The sequence below is a fragment of the Schistocerca cancellata genome, chromosome 9, assembly GCF_023864275.1.
Source record: "Schistocerca cancellata isolate TAMUIC-IGC-003103 chromosome 9, iqSchCanc2.1, whole genome shotgun sequence".
NCBI classification, from domain to species: Eukaryota; Metazoa; Arthropoda; class Insecta; order Orthoptera; family Acrididae; genus Schistocerca; species Schistocerca cancellata.
Window position 1 is genome coordinate 143,002,766 of NC_064634.1, and position 24,549 is coordinate 143,027,314.

Genomic DNA, 24,549 nt, shown 5'->3' on the forward strand with positions numbered 1-24,549 from the left:
GATGGGTTTTGCTATTTGGGCAGCAAAGTAAATGATGAAAAATGTAGACTGGCAATGGCAAGAAACGCGTTTCTGAAGAAGAGAGATTTGTTAACACTGATTATAGATTTAAGTGTCAGGAAACCTTTTCTGAAAGTATTTGTATAGAGCATAGCCATGCATAGGTGTGAAATATGGTTGATAAACAGTTTAGACAGGAAGAGAATAGAAGCTTTTGAAATGTGATGCTACAGAAGTATGCTGAAGATTAGATGGGTAGATCATGTAGCTAATGAGGTTCTGAATAGAAATGGGGAGAAGAGAAATTTGGGACATAATCTGATTAAAAGGGATTGGTTGGCAGAACATATTCTGAGGCATCAAGGGATCACCAGTTTAGTACTGGAGGGAAGAGTGTGTTTGTGAGGGTGTGTGTGTGTGTGTGTGTGTGTGTGTGTGTGTGTGTAAAAATCATAGGAGACCAAGAGATGAATACAGTAAGCAGATATAGAAAGATGTAAGTTGCGGTAGTTACTCAGAGATAATGAGGCTTGTAAGGGATAGAGTATCATCAAACCAGTCTTTGTACTGAAGGCCACAACAACAACAAATAAGCTGTGATGACACTGAAATCTACTGGTGTTCTGTGTTACCAAGGTTGCCCTTCTGTTCGAAAACTTATCTCTCTCAAAAAATTAATGAAGATTAGTTGTCTTCCAATTTTGTACTGGAGTAACATTTTGTATGTATTATATCCGACACTCTGCAAACCTTTCTTTTCTTTCTTTCTTTTTAAGTCAATGAACTTCAGCTACAGATGTCACAGAATGTATATATTTCCTCCTTGATCTCTTCCTACTATAATGACTCTTGCACAAAGCAAATCATTTTATATGATCAGTTCTTCTGTTTTCTAAATCAATAAACACTTTTTTGTCATGTTTTAATCTTTGGTCATGATGAAGAGAAGAAGGCTTACAGGTTTCATTTTCTAATGTTTTTCCATCGTGAGACTTCTCACTACTATATTAAATGTCTTACGCGTTTTATGGTGAACGTAGACATTTGTGTACTTTGGTCGCCCTCGCAGCAAATAAACACATCCTGAATATCATAGATGTTTCACAAAATGCTTAGCCATAAACCCTTACTGAAACACCATCCACATTTCCACTGTAAAAATATGCACTGTTACTATTCACTCTGTTGCTTGCTTCACCATGTGCAAGGCCACATAAAAAAGCATTTTGCAGATCATAGTTTCTTAGTTTATAAAACTCCGTAAAAAGATTATCTTTACCACTTACATTTATAACATTTGCAACAGCTGAGATAAGCTTTCAGTTTTCACAGAACAATCACAACTGTAATCCTGCTTCCTTGATGGAACAGTTCTGTCTGTTTTTTCACTCGTGTAGTGTAGTCTCAAATTTCTTCATACTTTTGCCTTTCTTTACTTCTAGTCATCTTCATTTCTAGCATGTTTTCTACATTTCTCACAACTACTAGATACAGACTTTTCTTCACTATCAGCCATGGGAACAACAATATAACATGTAACTGCAAGTGTATGTCCTACTGTCTACCACTAACTGACTTAATGTTACTGTTTGGCTTAACTTCCTCATGCACTGCAAGACTGTGATCCAAATATGCCCAAAATACTTCTTTTGTAAAGTGGGAGAATAAACGTGGATAATAATTAATCATATTATGTCAAGAGCTCATTTTTTAACATTTTGTAGATTAGCTCCTTGTCACATTATAGCACATAAATGAACTGTGGAAAATATAGCTTTATACCACAATTTAACTAAATGAAGGGATATGGTGACAAAACATATCCTGAGGCTTTGAGTAAAAGCCTCTTTAGTAATGGAGAGGAATGAGAGAGATACAAATTGTAGGAGAAGACCAAGGTTCGAATACAGAAAGTAGGCTAAAATGGATTTAGGGGCAGGGTTAAACAAATATGAAGAGGATTAATCCTGTTTTTGGACTGATGACTACAACACGATTCTAGAAACAATGGAGTCTAGTATAGTTTAGTTATTTCCTCATCCTAAGGATCACGATCACAATCACAATCTTTTGTGAGTGTGAAACAAATCACCGAAAATTTTGGAAACTTGCTGACCATTTATATGACCACCTTGTCAGATATGCTGCTTAATACTTATCTGTGTTCAATCTCTCTCTCTCTCTCTCTCTCTCTCTCTCTCTCTCTCTCTCTCTCTCTCTCTCACACACACACACACACACACACACACACACACACACACACACACTTATGGCACAGGTATGACAATGCTGCTAAATAACACTGTTGGCACAATGTACGGTGTGGGCCAACAGTGACTCAACAACAAGCCAGGGAACAGAACCCCACAGGAGAAAATGAAAACTTGCCATTTGAGTCAATCTACCGGAAAGCAGACAGTCTGAAACTGTGTAGAGATGTACACAAAAATGATTACAACACTCGGCAGGTTCTGGCAACTGGTAACTGACAACTGAGCACACAGAAAAGCACACGGCATGAGATGCAAGCCAAGGTCCATGGTAGTTCAACACTGTGTTAGAGCTGTCCTGACTGGCTTACTGTCACCAACAGCTAAACACTTCAGTCACTGGGTCTGCCCATAAAAAGTGTCATATGACCCCTCCACACAGTCCCTCCCTCAGCAGTCATCTGCACTAGTCCACTGTACTACCTCATCTGCCACCATAAAATTGTTTGCAGGTGGAAATACTAAATCCCCCCCCCAAATAAAAATAATAAAATAAATGAAAGCAATGTAGAGCCGAAAATGCCCAGGCTTGGGTTACAATATCCTGTGCAGAAACAGGGAGAAAACTGGAGATCCAGGCTACTGCAGGAGGCAATGCTAACACCTCTGGCTCCACCAGAGAGGAGGAAGAGGGTGGGGGCTAAGACAACAGATGGTCCACTGGCAGCATCAGAGGCAAGCTCACATCCGCCGGCCAGAGGGGAAAGGAGGAGGAGGAGGAGGAGGAGGAGGAGGAGGAGGAGGTGGTAGTGGTGGTGGTGGTGGTGGTGGTGGAGGAGGAGGAGGAGGGTGGGTCAAAATCCATGGACTCCACATGATAGGATCAGGAGTGGAGCCTCACTGAGGCCCAAGGCCACGGGCTAATGGTTGCCAAGTCACCGCTGCAAGTGGAAGCCCGCCCCTGGAACAACATTGCAACCAACTCTGCTTCCCAGCTGACTGGTAGACTGTGGCAGTGTAAAACCCAACAGGATGCAGATGCAAATGATTTGCATCATGAGTCAACTGCTCCCAACTGACATCCCCCAACTAACAACTGCTGACCTTCGGAACTTACCACGAGACCTGGTCGCCAGCCCTGCTGCCAATTGAAACACAAGGCTATAAATGCAAACCCTGGCAGGAAAAGGCAGCAGGCCACATGCAACAAATCCAAGCAAACCTGACGGGTGGTTTCCATGCAAATGATTTGCTGGACTGCACCTGTTCACTGGCATTGCCTGGTACATAGCCAGTAAACATGACAATGTGCTGCCGTGTAAAGAAGCAGATACTGACTTCTTCATCTGGGTCTGAAATATATGCACAAAAGGTTCCACGTCTAAGCCAGAAGCCAGGTGAAATGAGGAATTAGTCAGATGCTGGATACCACTGCAAATGCAAAAGTCTTCAAATTTCTGTGACACTAATTGCTGACTGTTATCGGACACAAGAGTCCTGAGTGATCCCTCAATAGCAAAAATGACTGACAAAGCACATACCGTGGCGGTCAGTGACATGGAGGAGAGCTTGGCTACGTACGGGAAATTTGACAAGGCATCAAACACTAACAACCACATGCTGCCCAAAATCGGACCCTCAGAATCGACATGCACTCTATCCCAAGCGTGCTCTGGGACCAACCAAGAGGAAAACTAGTGTGATGGTGTACCTGGTTTGGTGCACGCGTTCTCTCTCTCTCTCTCTCTCTCTCACACACATACACACACACACACACACACACACACACACACACACACACACACACACACACTACTGTTATTTTTCCCTACCGGCAACATAATAACCAACAACTGAGGAGCTCGTTTCAAACATAAATTTTCGGGGAATCATTTTTTAGATACCATATCAAAATACTAATTAAGTAAAATAAATAATTTAACATTTACTCTGCTTTTGTAGTCATGATTATGAGTGAGCGTTCGACTTTCCTAAAATTTTCATTGTTTATATCACAGTAGAGGGACAAAGTTCCCAAGTTTCTTCTGGAGTTGACAAATGAAAAGATGGGAGTTCAAGTTTTGTTATTACATACATTTTTTCTGTTTCTTTTTTATCTTTAATGTTAATTACAAATAAATAATTTAACTGGATTGATAAAACATCTACTCACCAAGCAACAGCAGAACACACACATAAAAGAAGGTCGTAACTAGGCAAGCTCTCGGAGCCACTGGTTCCTCCTTCAGGTAGACAGTTTGAAGAGGGGTGATGGAGAAGGACTGAAGAGGTCTAGGAAAAGGTATGGATTTCAGGAAAGCCACTCAGAACCGTGCATCATGGGAGACATACCGGACATCCTGTCTGGTAAGTCTTCCCTGACCCGCAGTTTTGAGAGACATTCCTGAAATTTACACTTTTCCTAGACCTCTCCAGTCCGTTTCCTTCATCATTCTTCCTTCACCTTCAACCCTTCTACCTGGCTCAAAAAGCTTGCACAATTATAACCTCCTTTTATGTGTGTGTTCTGTGGCCGCTTGGTGAGAAGATGTTTTTATCCAGCCAATTAAATTATTTTGTCAAAAATATATTGTTTTCATTGTTATAATTAAAAAGACAGCTACTTTGCTACTCATTTTGGATAGAAATAATATCATGTACTACAATACAACACTTTAGTGTCATATTTTTCCATAATGCTTGATAAGCAAAAGAGCAAAATAGTAACAAACACTACTGATACACAAACAACACAAAATACTGGCTACAACAATACTACATTGGTAATCTATTGATCACTTTCAACAATGTCCTTACAAAACTCTTCTGGTATGTTAAAATGTCTCATTTAATACATCCTTTTTCTTTTCCTTGCAGACATGTTTTTCTTTAGCAAGGTGGCTGCTTTCCTCAATTTCTGGCTGCATTTTCTGGATTTCCACACCTCATCCTCTACAGAGCTTCCATTGCAAGTGTCCGACACTGACAACATACCTTCTTCTTAGACTTTTCATAAGCCATCATTCACTGAGCAATTATTTTAAGTGACACCTTAGATTTAGTGTTTTTAATGCACTGGGCTTGAGATCCTTTGCTTCCCAATCTTCATTTAGTATTCTGACGATGCCATGTTGTTCCAGCACTGTCTATCCAGCTGGTTTAACACAAACTTCCTTTTTTGGCAGTCTTTCTCCACTCTATCAAACAGTGTGTCACAAACGATCTAACTGCGACCATTAACAGGGAAATAATGTACCCTTATTAAATTTCCTGGTCTCTTCCATAAAGGTCATTAGTGTGCACATCATTACTGTAATTTTATTTTAACTGCAGCCAGAAAGCTAATTAATTTCATTTGGAACATTTTCTGGCTAGAACACCTCAAGGTTTCTGAGAAAAGCCAATACAGCAAAGGCTACTTGGTTGCATCTGTTCAATCCTTCTGTATCAAGTCAAATCCTTTCCTCTGCCTCCGCTCATGAATGAAACATAATGCACAAATTATATAGCCAAACCCTTCTTGAATAGTATAATTTACCTAAACAGAACTTCTGTTATATATCAAATCAAACCTTAACCATATTTGGATTTTCCTCCTTGCTCGTGGCATAGGACTTATTTGCAGGAGGTCTGTGCAACATGTAATTTGCTACTAATTGATTCTTTTTCCCCAGATATTGCACCCTAAATCCAATAGACCAATCTTGCATGCTGAGCATGTATCTGTATGGGGAGTTTTAAATGAAAAATTAAAGCAATGATAGAAAATGTGTTTGTACATTGATTAAGAGCAAGTAAAAAGGCCTGAGAATTACTTTTTTCTTTTAATGAAAGGTTTTCACATTTTGACTGTATTCCACTTGGATGCTAAATTTCATCTTTTTCTTGAATAGTGACACACTCTACACCTACATGTTTTAATATCATTCTCTATAGCTTGTGTAACTTCCTTATCTTTAGTTGTGCTATAGTCATCCCATAAGTTTTCAGCCAGTAACTACCCTGCTACACTCAATTTATTGGCCAAATTTGAGAATCTGTCTTTGGAGAAGCCTGACGGTACTTGAAATTTTGTGGCACATACAGGCAGTCTGCGGCCATCTTTTTTCCTCATGTTGTACTTTATTGAAACGGTATTCTTCCTTTTTGTTTCATTCTTAATGATGTGACTACCTCATATTTTATTAATAATTTATCCTGAACGGCTTTGTTTACACTATTTACATGATGATGAAAAGTTGTGAGATCATCATAAATGAGATCAGCTGCTCTGTGTTCTTTTTTTCCTAGGCTTTTGGATTCACTGATATGTTTGGTTCTATTGCTGGTTTTGGCAGCTAGTGCTTGTCTTCAGTTCACATTTTCTTTTTTCTTTATTTTTCAGAAAACACCCTGAATGATTTTTGCTAAAACTGGTGTTTTCAACTCCTCTAACAGCAGCAAATATTGGATTTTGACCCAACCGCTTCAACAGGTCGTGCACGGCAACAACTTGATTTGCAGCTACAAGAATCTGAATTTTGAATAACTGAGCAATTTAACTGACTTCGGCAAAAAGCTCCTCAGTTCTTCTTTATGTCATCTCTGATAAACAGGCAGAAAGATAAGCAATATTTGTACTACAAACAAGATGTCACTTACCCAGCATTAGGGAGTTCCCAGAGCCAGCCCATGCCCTGCGTGTTTGTAAAATTTTGGAGCCTGCTGAATGTTCATCTGTTAATAAAAGCTCCTGAACAGATAGGGCAGCCACCATACAGACTGCATATGGTAACAGATCATGCTGGTGACCAAGAGCTAACATCTTGCCAAATCGTGGAGCTAATGGCAGCACAGCCACAGCCCGACCAAGTTCTGTTACTTTTGATGACCATTCACTATCTTCTTTGTCAGTTTTTGCATCCACTGTTTCAAGTATCCCCAGCAGCTTCAGGCGTCTCTCTGCTGCTCGCAGTTGCAATCCATCTGGTGCTGAAGGGAACGGAAAATTCACAACCTGTGGAGATAGGATTGTAATGTTCTTCCATGCTCTACTTTCTGTAAACATATGTTTAACCTCTCCAGTAACCGATAATACTTGATTGAATGGAAAGGTGACTGTTTCTATCAGTCAATGATTGGCAGAGCATTAGTGATTTAAAAAGGTCAGAAATTGAGAAGGTGATGATAGCATGGATTACTTACTTACTAGAAAAGTCAATAGATAGTGGTGGAGCTTGTTAGGAGGCGTATTAAATGTTAGGTACCTTTGTCACTGGCCACAGTCATTCAATTCATAGCAATTAAAACTAAGGTTACAAATATCAATCATGGAGATGGAATATATAAAAACAAAGATGATGTATTACGGTATATTAATAATTTTTACTTATGGACCGTCTGACAGCAACTGAATAAAACACAATTTTAGTGCCATACGCGTTTCGCCTTTATTTTCTGCAAGGCATCATCAGTGGCCTGGAATATGTTAGCTATTTTATTTACATTTTTGTCATTGTGCCTATAGGTTATAAACAGTTCTGATGGTTGGTATTTCCTATTAAGTAGTAATGTTTTGAACTGTATTTACAGGTTGTGTGGACAATTTCCTACATATTACGCTCCTGTTGCATTTTTGGTGTTGTTCTTCTTCTTATGAACGCAAATTTGCGTTTTTTTCCACCATTCCACAACACTATGCACAGAATGCTTGTTTTAAAGCAATGTTTTGGTTTCTGTTGACGACTGTCAAATGTTTTTGCCAAACTTATGAGTGTAACTATTGAAGTATCTGTGGTCTGTTCGTGTATGCATTTGAGTGTGCGTTTGTGTATGTGTGTGTGTGTGTGTGTGATTGTGTGTGTTTTTTGGTGTGATATATATTTTTTGTGCTGTGCGTTTTTTTTTTTTGGGTTTAAGGGCGCTCAACTGCTGAGGTCATTAGCGCCCAGTCACTGTTGTTAAAGCACATGGAATCTGGTAAAACTCAAGGGGATGGAGGGGACACAAGAAGGACCTGACAAAGATGCAGACAAAATAAGTAAAAAGATTAAATGTCTTTGGACAAGCCAGTTAAAGTTATAAAACGCAGAATACGAGCAGCTGCTCGAGCGTCATCAGCTAAAACATCCGGTAAAGTAGATGGCAGGGACAGGACAACACGAAATTGACTAAAACGGGGACACGACAATAAAACATGGCGCACTGTTAATACCTGACCACAAGGGCACTGCGGGGCTGGGTCACCGGAGAGCAGGTAGCGGTGGCTAAACCGGCAATGCCCAATCCGCAACCTGGTCAGAAGGACCTCCTCGCGCCGAGATGGTCGGGAGGATGTTGTCCAAGCAGTTGGTAGCGGTTTCACTGCCCGGAGCTTGTTTCCTTGGAGGGATGACCAAGCATCCCACCACAACGACACAAGCCTCTTACAGACATCCCCACGAACGTCGGATGACGGGACACAATGGGAGGCTGGCCGAGGCAGGAGGACTGCAGCCTTGGCCGCAGCATCTGCAGCCTCATTCCCAGGCACTCCCACATGTCCGGGAACCCACAGAAAGCTGACAGAACCACCGTTATCAGCGAAATAATGGAGGGACTGCTGTATCCGTTGAATCAAGGGATGGACCGGATAGGGAGCTCCAAGGCTCTGAAGAGCACTGAGTGAGTCAGAGCAGAGTACATATGATGAATGGTGGTGGCGGCGGGCATACTGAACGGCCTGATGGAGAGCAAAAAGCTCGGCCGTAAAGCTGGAACATTGGTCGAGGAGCCGGTATTTAAATGTGGCGGCCCCGACGACAAAGGCACAGCCGACACCATCGTCAGTTTTGGAGCCATCGGTGTAAATAAAGGTGTGACCGGCAAGTTGAGCACGAAGTTCGGCAAACCGTGAGCAATACATTGCAGCCGGAGTACCATCCTTCGGGAGTGAGCTGAGATCGAGATAAATATGAACCGGAGCCTGGAGCCAAGGTGGTGTCGGGCTCTCACCCTCTCTGAAGGTGGTAAGGAGGGCAAAATCCAATTGTCGAAGCAGGCGACGGAAGCGGACTCCGGGGGGCAGCAGGGCAGACACATACAACCCGTACTGACGGTCGAGAGAATCGGCGAAGAAGGACTTGTAAGAGGGGTGGTCGGGCATAGACGACAGCCGGCAGGCATACCGACACAGCAGTACGTCGCGCCGGTAGGTCGACGGTAACTCGGCAGCTTCAGCATAAAGACTCTCGACAGGACTAGTGTAGAAGGCTCCGGTCGCAAGACGTATCCCCCGATGGTGGATGGAGTTGAGCCGGCGTAAGAGGGACGGCCGAGCGGACGAGTAGACGAAGCTCCCATAATCCAGCTTCGATCGGACTATGGACCGATACAAGCGAAGCAGGACAGTGCGATCCGCTCCCCAAGATGAACCGCTAAGAACTCTGAGGACATTAAGGGAACGCGTACAACGGGCCGCCAAATAAGAGACATGTGGAGACCAACACAGTTTCCTGTCCAACGTGAGCCCTAGAAACTTAGTTGTGTCCACGAATGGGAGAACAACGGGACCGAGATGTAAGGATGGCGGAAGGAACGCTTTATATCGCCAAAAGTTGATACAAACCGTCTTTTCTTCAGAGAACCGGAAGCCATTTGCCACGCTCCATGAGTAGAGGCTGTCTAGACAACGCTGAAGGCAGCGCTCCAGGAGGCATGTTCTCTGGGCACTGCAGTAGATCGCGAAGTCATCGACAAAGAGAGAGCCTGAGACATTAGGTGGAATGCAATCCATAATGGGATTGATCGCGATGGCAAAAAGGGCTACGCTCAAGACGGAGCCCTGAGGCACTCCGTTCTCCTGGAGGAAGACGTCGGACAATACGGAGCCCACACGTACCCTAAACTTTCGATCCGTTAAAAAGGAATCAATAAAAAGGGGCAGGCGACCGCGTAGGCCCCACCTGTGCATAGTGCGGAGGATACCTCCTCTCCAACAGGTGTCATAAGCCTTCTCCAAGTCGAAGAACATGGCTACCGTTTGGCGCCTTCGCAAAAAGTTGTTCATGATGAATGTCGACAAGGTCACGAGGTGGTCAACAGCGGAGCGGCGGCGACGAAAGCCGCATTGGACATTAGTAAGTAGCCGTCGAGATTCAAGAATCCAGACTAACCGAGCATTAACCATGCGTTCCATCACCTTACAGACACAGCTTGTAAGAGAAATGGGGCGGTAACTAGAAGGAAGGTGTCTATCCTTCCCGGGTTTGGGTATAGGAACAACAACGGCGTCACGCCAACGCATGGGGACTTGACCTTCGGTCCAGACGCGATTGTAGGTACGGAGAAGGAAGCTTTTGCCCGCTGGAGAAAGGTGTGCCAGCATCTGAACGTGAATGGCATCCGGCCCCGGAGCAGAGGACTGGGACAGTGCAAGCGCACGTTCGAGTTCCCGCATAGTAAAGGGGGCATTATAGGTTTCCAGATTCAGCGAGTGGAAGGAAGGTCGCCGAGCCTCTTCTGCCTCTTTCCTGGGAAGGAAGGCAGGATGGTAATGGGCGGAGCTTGAAACCTCCTCGAAAAAGCGGCCAAAGGCGTTGGAGACAGCCACCGGATCAACAAGGACCGCATTACCTGAGGTCAGGCCAGGTACCGAGGAGTGGGCCTTAATGCCCGACAGCCGGCGCAGGCTACCCCAAACGACGGAAGAGGGAGTAAAACTGTTAAAGGAGCCGGTTAAAGAGGCCCAACAAGCTTTTTTGCTGTCTTTGATGACTCTACGGCATTGCGCTCGGAGTCGTTTGTATTCAATACAATTCGCCAACGTAGGATGGCGGCGAAAGGTGCGTAAAGCACGTCGTCGAGCACGGATAGCGTCCCTACAAGCCTCGTTCCACCAGGGGACGGAAACGCGACGTGAAGAAGTAGTACGTGGAATGGAACGTTCGGCAGCATGGATGATAACAGCCGTGAGGTATTCGACCTGACTGTCACAACTGGGAAAATCGTGGTCCGGAAAAGTCGCCAGGGATGAGTAAAGTTCCCAGTCAGCTTTCAGTATGTTCCAGCTCGAGGGACGTGGGGATGGGGTGTGGTGCAGGAGACGAACGACACAGGGGAAGTGGTCGCTCGAATAGGTGTCAGAAAGGACATACCACTCGAACCGACGGGCAAGAGTGGTAGAACATATCGAGAGGTCCAAGTGGGAGTAGGTATGAGTGGAGTCCGAGAGGAAAGTCGGGGCGCCGGTATTGAGGCAGACAAGATTGATATGGTTGAAGACATCTGCCAAGAGTGAGCCTCTTGGACAGGATGCAGGAGAGCCCCAAAGGGGATGATGGGCATTGAAGTCGCCAAACAATAAAAACGGCGGGGGAAGCTGAACGATCAGGTGCATCATGTCAGCCCGACTAACAGCAGACGACGGTGGAGTGTAGATGGTACAAACTGAAAAAGTAAAAGCAGAAAGAGTAATGCGGACAGCTATTGCTTGGAGTGGGGTGGTCAATGGGATGGGATGGTAATAGACGTCGTCCCGAATGAGCAACATGACCCCACCATGAGCTGGGACACCGTCCACAGGGGTAAGGTCATACCGCTCCGAGGTATAGTGGGTAAAGGCAATACGGTCAGTCGGGCGCAACTTGGTTTCCTGGAGTCCAAGGACGAGCGGACAGTGCAGGCGGAGGAGCAGTTGTAATTCCTCCCGATGAGATCGAATACCTCTTATGTTCCAATGAAACAACGCCATCGCTAGTCAAAAAGTTGGGGGAACGAGACGGGGGAAGAGCAGGTCACCTCGACGGCCGCGGAGGGCCAGGTTGCGAGGGAACAACGCTACAACCGACGGGAGGCGGATCCGGTTCCATCGACTGGTCGCCAGCTGCGGCCGGTGTCCCTGGTTGTGTAGGAGGGGCAGCATCATTTGCCGACGAAAGGCCAGCTGAGCTCCTGGCAGCAGAGCGTCCCGGCGAAACTGAGGACGGCCGGGAGCGGCGACTCACGGATGGAGCGTCAGTCGAAACGCGCCGGGGTGGAGAGGGGGATAGAGACTTCTTCTTGGAGGCCTTCTTGGAAGGCCGAGGAGGCACAGGGATGGTGGGCTGGACCCGAAGAAGGTCCTCACGCGCGGGGTCCGTTTTGGAACGCCGGACCTCGGAAGCCGGGGTCCGGAACGTTTCCCCGATGGACGCCTGAGAAGAGGATCGCTTCTCAGGTGGCGTGTGGGGAGAAGGAGGAGGAAGGGTGGCCCCTGGGGCAGAGGGGGTGGGGGCCACGGGGGAGGAGGATTTGGAAGGGGAGGATTTGGGAGGCGGAGGCAGAGCCCCCTGATGGGCGGAGGAGGCGGAGGGGGGACAGGAGAGGGGTGAGGATACCGCGGAAGGAGTGGACACAACTGAGGCAAATGAAGTGGTCAATGGCACGGGATGGAGGCGGTCATACTTCTTCTTGGCCTCAGAATAAGACAGCCGATCCAAAGTTTTGATTTCTTGTATCTTCTTCTCCTTCTGATATGCGGGGCAGTCTGAGGATCTAGGCGAGTGGATGCCAGGACAATTAACGCACCGAGGTGGTGGGGTGCATGTATGTTCCTCACGAAGAGGACGCCCACAATCGCCACAGAGGGGCTCAGCCTCACACCGTGACGACATGTGCCCAAAGCGCAAACACCTAAAACAGCGCATAGGAGGCGGAACGTAGGGTCGCACGTCACACCGGTAGCACATTACCTTTACCTTCTCCGGGAGAACGTCCCCCTCGAAGGCGAGGATAAAGGCCCCAGTGTCGATGCGACGGTCTTTGGGGCCGCGCTGGACTCGCCAGACGAAATGCACGCCTCGGCGCTCCAGGTTGGCCCTGAGCTCCTCATCAGATTGTAGCAGGAGGTCACGATGAAAAATAACCCCCTGCGTCCTATTGAGTGCCAGATGTGGGACAATGGAGACTGGGATGTCCCCTAGGCGGTCGCACGCCTGGAGTGCCGCCGACTGTGTGGCGGACGTGGTCTTGATAAGTACGGACCCTGAACGCATCTTGCTGAGAGCCTCGATTTCCCCGAAGATGTCTTCAATGTGCTGAACAAAGAACATGGGCTTGGAGGTGGCGAATGTCCCCCCATCGGTTCGAGAACAGACCAAATAGCGGGGGAAGTACTTCGCTCCAAGCCGGCGGGCCTGTCCCTCCTCCCATGGAGTGGCCAAGGGGGAAGGGGCAGGAGAACCAGAACTAGAAACGGTACCTTTTCTTTTGAAAGACTCGGCCGCAGAGCGACCCGATACGTGGTGACGTTTCATGTGCGAAACGTCCGCCCCGATACCACCCACTCCGACCAGGGGCTCTCCCCACGGGCGCCACCCAGCCGCAGCAAGGGCCACCTGGCAGGATGACCATTGCCGGGAGTCCTGATGCCCCAAGGAGACGGGCATCTACTCCTTGGCCGACGTGGGGAGGGTGCAGCTCAGGTATCGGCAGTACGATCCCTGTGTTGTCAGGGGGCTACAACCTAGAGGGTACATGACGACCCCACCACAACGGGCTGGCTACCGTGCTGGATTTCTGGTGCCATGGAAAGTCCATCATGATCGCTGGTGCAGATGGAGACGCACTATGGGCGTAACTGGGACAACCCAAAAGGCGTTTAGGCCCAATTTGAGTAACAGTGGGTATGGTTACAACGCCGGTGCAATGCTGAGTGCCAAGGTCTGAGTGCACTGAGGACCAGTGGTACACCACGTAAGGTGTCCTTCCCCAAAAGGCTCGTACTTCTGTAGAAATTTAGAAAAATGGAGGTCAAACCCCAAGGGGGACCAACACATGGAAGGCCGAAACAGTTGAAACTCCTTTTAGTCGCCTCTTACGACAGGCAGGAATACCTCGGGCCTATTCTAATCCCCGGACCCGCAGGGGGAATGCTGTGTGTGTGTGTGTGTATTTTTTTCCCGAGTGTGAGTGTGTGTGTGTGTGTGTGTGTGTGTGTGTGTGTGTGTGTGTGTGTGTGTGTGTCCAGATGATGTGGGGAAGAGTTCTCTTTCTTTCTTTTGTTTCCTTTACTAAGTGTAGTAGGGAGCCTGTGCTGATGTGTGTTTGTTCATTTATCACATGTTTGTTTTCTGCTTTGGCTTTCTGGATGTGGAAGTTTTCTTGTACTTGTATAAGATGTTTGTCATGGCTGCTTATTCTCATTATTTTCATTTCTTGTTCCATGTTTGTAGGATGATGGTTGTGTGTTTTAAATGCTCTGCAAATGTGGAATGGTTTGTTTCATACTTCCAACATCTGATATGTTCTTTGTATCTTGTTTGAAAATTCCTGCATGTCATGCCTATGTATACTGCATCACTACTTTGACACTCAAGTTTATATATTCCTGATTGTTGGAATTTGTCTCTCTTGGTAGCTGGCTGGCTTTGGTGTGATTGAAGGGTTTGCCCAGGCTTATATGCTATTTTGAAGCCCTGTCTCTTTAGAATGTTTGCAACTCTGTGTGTTAGTTTATGTGTGTAGGTCATGGTGTACCATCTGGTTCTTTTCTGTGTTGTGTTGTCATGTGTGTGTAAGTTTTCAGCTTGTGAGTTCTTTTGTATTGTGGAACTGTTGTGTTTGTTTTTTATTTGTGTTTTTATTTTTTGATTGAGCCTGTGTACCACATGTGTGTCATAACCGTTGTTCCTAGCTATTTGTATGATTGTACTCATTTCTTGTTCATAGTTTCTCTTGCTGAGTGAGATTCTGTTTAATCTATGTAACATGTGTCTTAGTGCTGCAAGTTTCTGGCTGTGGGGGTGGTTGGATGTGGAATGTATTATTGTGACTGTGGCTGTTGGTTTTCTAAAGATGTTAAATGTATGTTTACCATTTTCTTTTTTAATTGTAATGTCAAGAAAATTTATTTGATTTTCTTTTTCTTTTTCAAGTGTGAATTTTATGTTCTGATGAGCTTTGTTTATTTCTGAATGGAGTTCATCTATTTTTTCACTTGGCTCATCTAGCAGACAAATAATGTCATCCACGTATCTGTACCAATATATGATTTTGAAACTTCATTTGTGGTTATCTTATCAAATATCTGATTTTCTAGGTGACTGATGAAAATGTTTGCTAGCGTTCCTGATATTGGGGATCCCATGGGCAGTCCATCAGTTTGTAGATAATATTCTTTCTCAAACTGAAAATAGTTTTGTTCAGTTGTCAGTCTGAGCATGTCTGTTATTTCTTTTACTGCGTCTGTGGTGAGGTTGCTGTGGGATGAGAGATTTTGTTCTATGATTTCTATTGTTTTGTGATAGGGACGGAGGTATACATATTTTCTATATCAAATGAAATCAGTGATGCTGTGTGTGGTTCTGTATGTTTTCTATTAGGTTTCCTGTGTTTATCACTGTTCTGTTGTTTTCTACTTAGTCAGACGGTCCATAAGTAAAAATTATTAATATACCGTAATATTACACGCAACTGAGGAAGACAGGACTATAAAAGTTAAAGATGATGTAACTTACCAAACAAGAAAGAGCTGGTTGATAGTCACAATAAAAAACACACAAACAAATTTCAAGCTTTCGCAACCCAAGATTGCTTCATCAGGAAAGAGGGAAGGAGAGGGAAAGATGAAAGGATGTGGGTTTAAAGGGAGAGGGTAAGGAGTCATTTTAATCCCAGGAGGGGAAAGACTTACCTTAGGGGGAAAAAAAGGACAGGTATACGCGCGTGCGCGCACACACACACACACACACACACACACACACACACACACACACACACACACATCCATCCATCCATCAATCCACACGTATACAGACACAGGCAGATGTGTTTCCATAATATATATGACATACATATATGACACCAAGCACTTTCTCGAACGCCTAGAATCCTTACCCAATCTCTTACCCCCGGAAACCATCCTTGTAACCACTGATGCCACTTCCTTATACACAAATATCTTGCACGTCCAGGTCCCTGCTGCGATGGAGCACTTCCTTTCACGCCGATCACCTATCACCCTACCTAAAACCTCTTTCCTCATTACCTTAGCCAGCTTCATCCTAAGTCACAACTTCTTCACTTTCGAAGACCTGACATACCAACAATTAAAGAGAACAGCCTTGGGTACCAGGATGGCCACCTCATGCGCCAACCTATTTATGGGTCGCTTAGAGGAAGCCTTCTTGGTTACCCAGGCCTGCAAACCCAAAGTTTGGTACAGATTTATTGATGACATCTTCATGATCTGGACTCAAAGTGAAGAAGAACTCCAGAATTTCCTCTCCAACCTCAACTCCGTTGGTTCTATCAGATTCACCTGGTCCTACTCCAAATCCCATGCCACTTTCCTCGATGTTGACCTCCATCTGTCTAATGGCCAGCTTCACACATCCGTCCACATAAAACCCACCAACAGGAAACAGTACCTCCATCATGACGGCTGCCACCCATTCCATATCAAACGGTCCCTTCCCTACAGCCTAGGTCTTCGTGGCAAACGAATCTGCTCCAGTCCTGAATCCCTCAACCATTACACCAATAACCTGAAAACAGCTTTCGCATCCCGCAACTACCCTACTGACCTGGTACAGAAGCAAATTACGAGAGCCACTTCCTCATCCCCTCAAACCCAGAACCTCCCACAGAAGAACCCCAAAAGTGCCCCACTTGTGACAGGATACTTTCTGGGACTGGATCAGACTCTGAATGTGGCTCTCCAGCAGGGATACGATTTCCTCAAATCCTGCCCTGAAATGAGATCCATCCTTTATGAAATCCTCCCCTCTCCACCAAGAGTGTCTTTCCGCCGTCCACCTAACCTTCGTAACCTCGTAGTTCATCCCTATGAAATCCCCAAACCACCTTCCCTACCCTCTGGCTCCTACCCTTGTAACCACCCCCGGTGTAAAACCTGTCCCATGCACCCTCCCACCACCACCTACTCCAGTCCTGTAACCCGGAAGGTGTACGCGATCAAAGGCAGAGCCACGTGTGAAAGCACCCACGTGATTTACCAACTGACCTGCCTACACTGTGAAGCTTTCTATGTGGGAATGACCAGCAACAAACTGTCCATTCAAATGAATGGACACAGGCAGACAGTGTTTGTTGGTAATGAGGATCACCCAGTGGCTAAACATGCCTTGGTGCACGGCCAGCACATCTTGGCACAGTGTTACACCGTCCGGGTTATCTGGATACTTCCCACTAACACCAACCTGTCAGAACTCCGGAGATGGGAACTTGCCCTTCAGTATATCCTCTCTTCTCGTTATCCACCAGGCCTCAACCTCCGCTAATTTCAAGTTGCTGCCACTCATACTTCACCTGTCGTTCAACAACATCTTTGCCTCTTCACTTCCGCCTCGACTGACAGCTCTGCCCAAACTCTTTGCTTTTACAAATGTCTGCTTGTGTCTGTGTATGCGCGGATGGATATGTGTGTGTGTGTGCGCGAGTGTATACCTGTCCTTTTTTCCCCCTAAGGTAAGTCTTTCCGCTCCCGGGATTGGAATGACTCCTTACCCTCTCCCTTAAAACTCACATCCTTTCGTCTTTCCCTCTCCTTCCCTCTTTCCTGATGAAGCAACCGTTTGTTTCGGAAGCTTGAATTTTGTGTATATGTTTGTGTTTGTTTGTGTGTCTATCGACCTGCCAGCGCTTTTGTTTGTTAAGTCTCATCATCTTTGTTTTTAGATATATTTTTCCTACGTGGAATGTTTCCCTCTATTATATTCATATCATTAATTTGAACCCAACAATTACGTTTGTTATTGTCCCTGTTGCATTTCGAAATCTTTTCTGTCGCCTTATTTTCTCCTTCTGTTTTTGCCAGTTGTTTCACTTTGTATTCACCTTCTCCTTTTTACCGTAATCTACTATACAATTTTATCCCGCCGATATATACTCAATAATACGTAATACATAATAATACGTAACCCACTTCCAAAAAAAGGTTTTTTTCCGCTTTCAACACTACCGCTGCTATAAAATCCACCGTGTCTAGTTCACAAACAGTTCCCTTCACCTATTAAACAACCATTTCAGCTAGTTCTAATAACTTTTGCTTTATTTCCATTTCCATTTTTCTCACATCACCGATCATTTTTAGCCGCTTCCCACAGGTTTTAACGTCATTATTTCTTCGTCAGACAATTGTTAGCCTCATTTTCATAATCTGCCACCACAAAACCACTCCTTTTAATACATTTACACGTAGTTTTTTCGAAATTCTCCTGAATTTCTCCACCCTTTAATGTGTTTTGGCGGCAACACAACCACCTAACCTTTATGCACATCGTTGTCTACCTACACAAGTTCACCACAGGGTCAACATAGCCCAGCTGTAACCAACACTTTTCGCCTTTTTTCACACCAGATCTCCAGTTGCTTTCTAGTTCACCTTTATCTCTCCCCATATATTTTTATTTTTATTTTCATTTTCATTTCAGCTTCATGTTACACTTTCCACTTCTAATACCATGTCACCTCACAACACCTCCACAACGACCCCATTAAGTTTTATTTACATTCCCTCCGCAAACATGCCTTCACCCTAGCCAGATTACACTCCCATATTTTATTTTCTCAGGCTTGTCTGACATTTGGCATTACCTCCAAAGGCCTCACACTTAAAGTTCCCATCTCTGGCTGTAACCCTTCTTTCCATCAGTCCCTATACCAGTTCCAAACTGAACAATCCATTGCCCTCACCCACCTAATCCTTCTCCTACACATCAACTCAGCCAATGAACACACCCGTCAACTCCTATCCTTAATAAAAGTCCTCAAACTTTCCTCTCCAACATCCACACCGGCTGTTCAGAGCATCCTCCTACAGGCCAACCGCAAATTAGAACAGCATGCCACCCTCCACCTTAAAAAACTATCCAATGTCCTGGTTTCCCACCTCCGGAAAGGCAACTCACTCACCCTTCACAACCTTTCCAGCAAACCTCAACCTCCTCTCATTGCACACAAACCCAGTCTCTCCCATCTACTCAATCTCCCACTTTCAGCTCCACTCCCTCCAAAACCTCAAAATTCCAATCAACACAATCTGGAACCAGAACACCCTAATTCAGTAGTTAACCTTTCCTCCAAACCTCTCTCCCAATCTGAAACCTCTGTCCTATCCAAAGGCCTCACCTTCACCCCACTCCCAGATTCAACCAAACAGCCCTCGTCAAAGATTTACTGTCCTACACTCGTACTCTCTGCTGGAAATATCACTTTGCCACGAAGAAAAATGATCCTAATCCTACTCCTAATGATCCAACTCCCCACGACACTATCCAAATTGAACCGTGCCTGGAACAGTTCCGTCCTCCGTCACAGCGGGACCCACCTCCTCTTCCTCAAAATCACCCCCTCCAAACCTTCCAGGAATTTCTGACTTCCAGTCTTGTCTCTCAATCCTTCATAAAGAAAACCTTAATCCTACTCCCACCATCACCACTGCTGAAGCCCAAGTTATCCGTGATCTGAAGGCTGACCGTTCCATCGTCATTCTTCCGGCGGACAAGGGTTCCACGACCGTGGTACTTGATCGTCGGGAGTATGTGGCTGAGGGACTGCGCCAGCTTTCACACACCACCACATACAAAGTTTGCCAAGGTAATCCCATTCCTGATGTCCAGGCGGAGCTTCAAGGAATCCTCAGAACCATAGGCCCCCTACAAAACCTTTCACCTGACTCCATCAACCTCCTGACCCCACCGACACCCCGCACCACTACCTTCTACCTTCTTCCTAAAATTCACAAACCCAATCATCCTGGCCGCCCCATTGTAGCTGGTTACCAAGCCCCCACAGAACGCATCTCTGCCTATGTAGATCAACACCTTCAACCCATTACATGCAGTCTCCCATCCTTCATCAAAGACACCAACCACTTTCTCGAACGCCTAGAATCCTTACCCAGTCTGTTACCCCCGGAAACAATCCTTGTAACCATTGATGCCACTTCCTTATACACAAATATTCTGCACGTCCAGGGCCTCGCTGCAATGGAGCACTTCCTTTCACGCCGATCACCTGCCACTCTACCTAAAACCTCTTTCCTCATTACCTTAGCCAGCTTCATCCTGACCCACAACTTCTTCACTTTAGAAGGCCAGACCTACCAACAATTAAAGGGAACAGCCATGGGTACCAGGATGGCCCCCTCGTACGCCAACCTATTCATGGGTCGCTTAGAGGAAGCCTTCTTGGTTACCCAGGCCTGCAAACCCAAAGTTTGGTACAGATTTATTGATGACATCTTCATGATCTGGACTCACAGTGAAGAAGAACTCCAGAATTTCCTCTCCAACCTCAACTCCTTTGGTTCCATCAGATTCACCTGGTCCTACTCTAAATCCCATGCCACTTTCCTTGACATTGACCTCCATCTGTCCAATGGCCAGCTTCACACGTCCGTCCACATCAAACCCACCAACAAGCAACAGTACCTCCATTACGACAGCTGCCACCCATTCCACATCAAACGGTCCCTTCCCTACAGCCTAGGTCTTCGTGGCAAACGAATCTGCTCCAGTCCGGAATCCCTGAACCATTACACCAACAACCTGAAAACAGTATCCCGCAACTACCCTCCCGACCTGGTACAGAAGCAAATAACCAGAGCCACTTCCTCATCTCTTCAAACCAAGAACCTCCCACAGAAGAACCCCAAAAGTGCCCCACTTGTGACAGGATACTTTCTGGGACTGGATCAGACTCTGAATGTGGCTCTCCAGCAGGGATACGATTTCCTCAAATCCTGCCCTGAAACGAGATCCATCCTTCATGAAATCCTCCCCACTCCACCAAGAGTGTCTTTCCGCCATCCACCTAACCTTCGCAGCCTCTTAGTTCATCCCTATGAAATCCCCAAACCACCTTCCCTACCCTCTGGCTCCTACCCTTGTAACCGCCCCCGGTGTAAAACCTGTCCCATGCACCCTCCCACCACCACCTACTCCAGTCCTGTAACCCAGAAGGTGTAGACGATCAAAGGCAGAGCCACGTATGAAAGCACCCACGTGATTTACCAACTGACCTGCCTACACTGTGAAGCTTTCTATGTGGGAATGACCACAAACAAACAGTCCATTCACATGAATGGACACAGGCAGACAGAGAAGTCTTCCGAAGTAAGAGTAATTTCAGGTGTGCCGCAGGGGAGTGTCATAGGACCGTTGCTATTCACAATATACATAAATGACCTGGTGGATGACATCGGAAGTTCACTGAGGCTTTTTGCAGATGATGCTGTGGTGTATCGAGAGGTTGTAACAATGGAAAATTGTACTGAAATGCAGGAGGATCTGCAGCGAATTGACGCATGGTGCAGGGAATGGCAACTGAATCTCAATGTAGACAAGTGTAATGTGCTGCGAATACACAGAAAGATAGATCCTTTATCATTTAGCTACAAAATAGCAGGTCAGCAACTGGAAGCAGTTAATACCATAAATTATCTGGGAGTACGCATTAGGAGTGATTTAAAATGGAATGATCATATAATGTTGATTGTCGGTAAAGCAGATGCCAGACTGAGATTCATTGGAAGAATCCTAAGGAAATGCAATCTGAAAACAAAGGAAGTAGGTTACAGTACGCTTGTTCGCCCACTGCTTGAATACTGCTCAGCAGTGTGGGATCCGTGCCAGATAGGGTTGATACAGGACATAGAGAAGATCCAACGGAGAGCAGCGCGCTTCGTTACAGGACCATTTAGTAATCGCGAAAGCGTTACGGAGATGATAGATAAACTCCAGTGGAAGACTCTGCAGGAGAGACGCTCAGTAGCTCGGTACGGGCTTTTGTCAAAGTTTCAAGAACATACCTTCACCGAAGAGTCAAGCAGTATATTGCTCCCTCCTACGTATATCTCGCGAAGGGACCATGAGGATAAAATCAGAGAGATTAGAGCCCACACAGAGGCATACCGACAATCCTTCTTTCCACGAACAATACGAGACTGGAATAGAAGGGAGAACCGATAGAGGTACTGAAGGTACCCTCCGCCACACACCGTCAGGTGGCTTGCGGAGTATGGATGTAGATGTAGATGTAGATGTGTTTGTTGGTAATGAGGATCACCCTGTGGCTAAACATGCCTTGGTGCACGGCCAGCACATCTTGACACAGTGTTACACCGTCCGAGTTATCTGGATACTTCCCACTAACACCAACCTGTCAGAACTCCGGAGATGGGAACTTGCCCTTCAGTATATCCTCTCTTCTCGTTATCCACCAGGCCTCAACCTCCGCTAATTTCAAGTTGCCGCCACTCATACCTCACCTGTCGTTCAACAACATCTTTGCCTCTTCACTTCCACCTCGACTGACATCTCTGCCCAAACTCTTTGCCTTTACAAATGTCTGCTTGTGTCTGTGTATGTGCAGATGGATGTGTGTGTGTGTGTGTGCGCGAGTGTATACCTGTCCTCTTTTCCCCCTAAGGTAAGTCTTTCCGCTCCCGGGATTGGAATGAATCCTTACCCTCTCCCTTAAAACCCACATCCTTTCGTCTTTCCCTCTCCTTCCCTCTTTCCTGATGAAGCAACAATTTGTTGCGAAAGCTTGAATTTTGTGTGTATGTATGTGTGTCTATCGACCTGCCAGCGCTTTTGTTTGGCAAGTCTCATCATCATTGTTTTTTATATATTTCTGCACATTTCTTATGAGATCTGCAACAAAATTTTTCCATTGCACATGAAAAAGTATCTTTTTTTGAGAAATGATATACAGCTGCATTGAGAAGTTCTTTTAAACCTTTGAAAAGATCTTAATGAATGTTGATTTGGTCAAGTGGAGCACACAGTTACTGAGAGGGCAGGTAGCAATAAGGTTGAATATTATCTAGTAACAGGTTGAATATTATCTAGTAACATACACCAGACATGTTTAACAGATTGTTGTTCTTATTTGCAGAAAACAAATGGCACAAAAAAATTTAGCAGAAGAAATCTAACAGACGTTTGTCCTGGAAAGAGCAAGCAACCACCAATATTTGACAAACACTTCAGTCATCATCCATAATCACCATCTAGCATCTATCAGACAATAGTTTCTGTTGTTAATTAATAAAACAAAATTATCAATCAATAATTTCTTAGTGGTCAACAGCCTTGCTGTGTTGGAAACCACCAACTTTAAGCAACACATAGGGTGAATTCACAATTGTGAATAATGACTACCATCGGCTGTAGAATGGAATGACAACATTGAAAATTTGTGTTGGACCAGGACTCGAACCCGGATTTTCCGCTTATTGTGAGTGATCGCCTTACTATTTGGCTTTCTGTGCAAGGCTCATGACCAGACCCAAACTTCCATATGTCGTCAACCATACGTCTACGATCTGTACTTGCACATCCATTATGTGCATTCCTGTACAGATCAGATGTTGTGCTTGAAAGTCACATGCCCAGTATCGGCAGACAAATATGATATTGCAGTGTGCAATATCACACACAATTTTAATCAATGCCGGGCCTTGTTAGTACTTGGATGGATGACCGCCTAGGTATGCTGGGTACTGATGGCTCAGGAACATACAAATTGTTGAAGTGGTATCCAACTGAAAAACTTGCACAAGGCCACTGTACCATAAGGAATGTTTACTGTCTCTGAGTGGATGGTAGCTACATTCCAAATTCTTGGATCAGAGCATATGCAATATGCAGGAGAGGTCTGTTTGGATATTTCAATAACTCTCTTACCTTGTCAATACCCATAGCTTTCATCTGCAATACAAGGTCGTCTACAGGTTTGCGCTGAATTTCTGGCACAGAAAAATTCTCAAACTGGTCGTTGAAAACTGCTGAAGAATACAGCCTGAAATATTTCAAGAACGAAACACAACAGTGTTAGTGAAACTTTAAGGTGCCTATAACAAACACTTATTAAAAAATGACGAGTAAGACCACCATTACTGCCAAAGCCTAATATGAATTCAGAAATATTAATTACATTGGCATAAAATACAACAGCACTGGTAGGTCTTAACATGTGCTATGAAGTGTAATTTGAAAGCTCAGTCAAGAGTTCTGACCTTGTTGTACAGTAAAGTGTTCTAATATGGTACTGAAAACTGTAAACTCGAGTTTGTGGCTAAAATAAAGGACACATTGGACATTTGCATATTTGAGAAAATACCAAACAATCAGTTCTTATAATGAAACACTGTGAATACTCAGCAAGTGATGACACTGTATGTGGGGGGGGGGATTTAAAAAAGCAAATATTACAAATTTCTAGAGAGAAAGAATTATGTATAAGAATTGAAACAAGACTGGATTTAAAAAAAGTGCATGACCACTAGATAACACAATAGTTTCCTTTTTAGTCATTATCTATTGTTCACATAGCTAAACCAGATATTCTCTATAAAACTAATGGTAGCCTT

At 45.1% G+C, this 24,549-nt stretch overlaps 1 protein-coding gene across 1 annotated transcript in view; it reads right to left on the reverse strand.

Moving 5' to 3' along the window:
* LOC126100598 (probable ATP-dependent RNA helicase kurz) overlaps positions 1-24,549 on the reverse strand; it is a 170,384-nt gene that overhangs the window by 65,512 nt on the left and 80,323 nt on the right. The window contains exons 10-11 of the mRNA XM_049911225.1: positions 23,864-23,978; positions 6,852-7,206 (exon numbers count right to left, since the gene is read on the reverse strand). Of these exons, the coding sequence (XP_049767182.1) occupies positions 6,852-7,206; positions 23,864-23,978 (470 nt within the window). The remainder of the gene's footprint in view (positions 1-6,851; positions 7,207-23,863; positions 23,979-24,549) is intronic.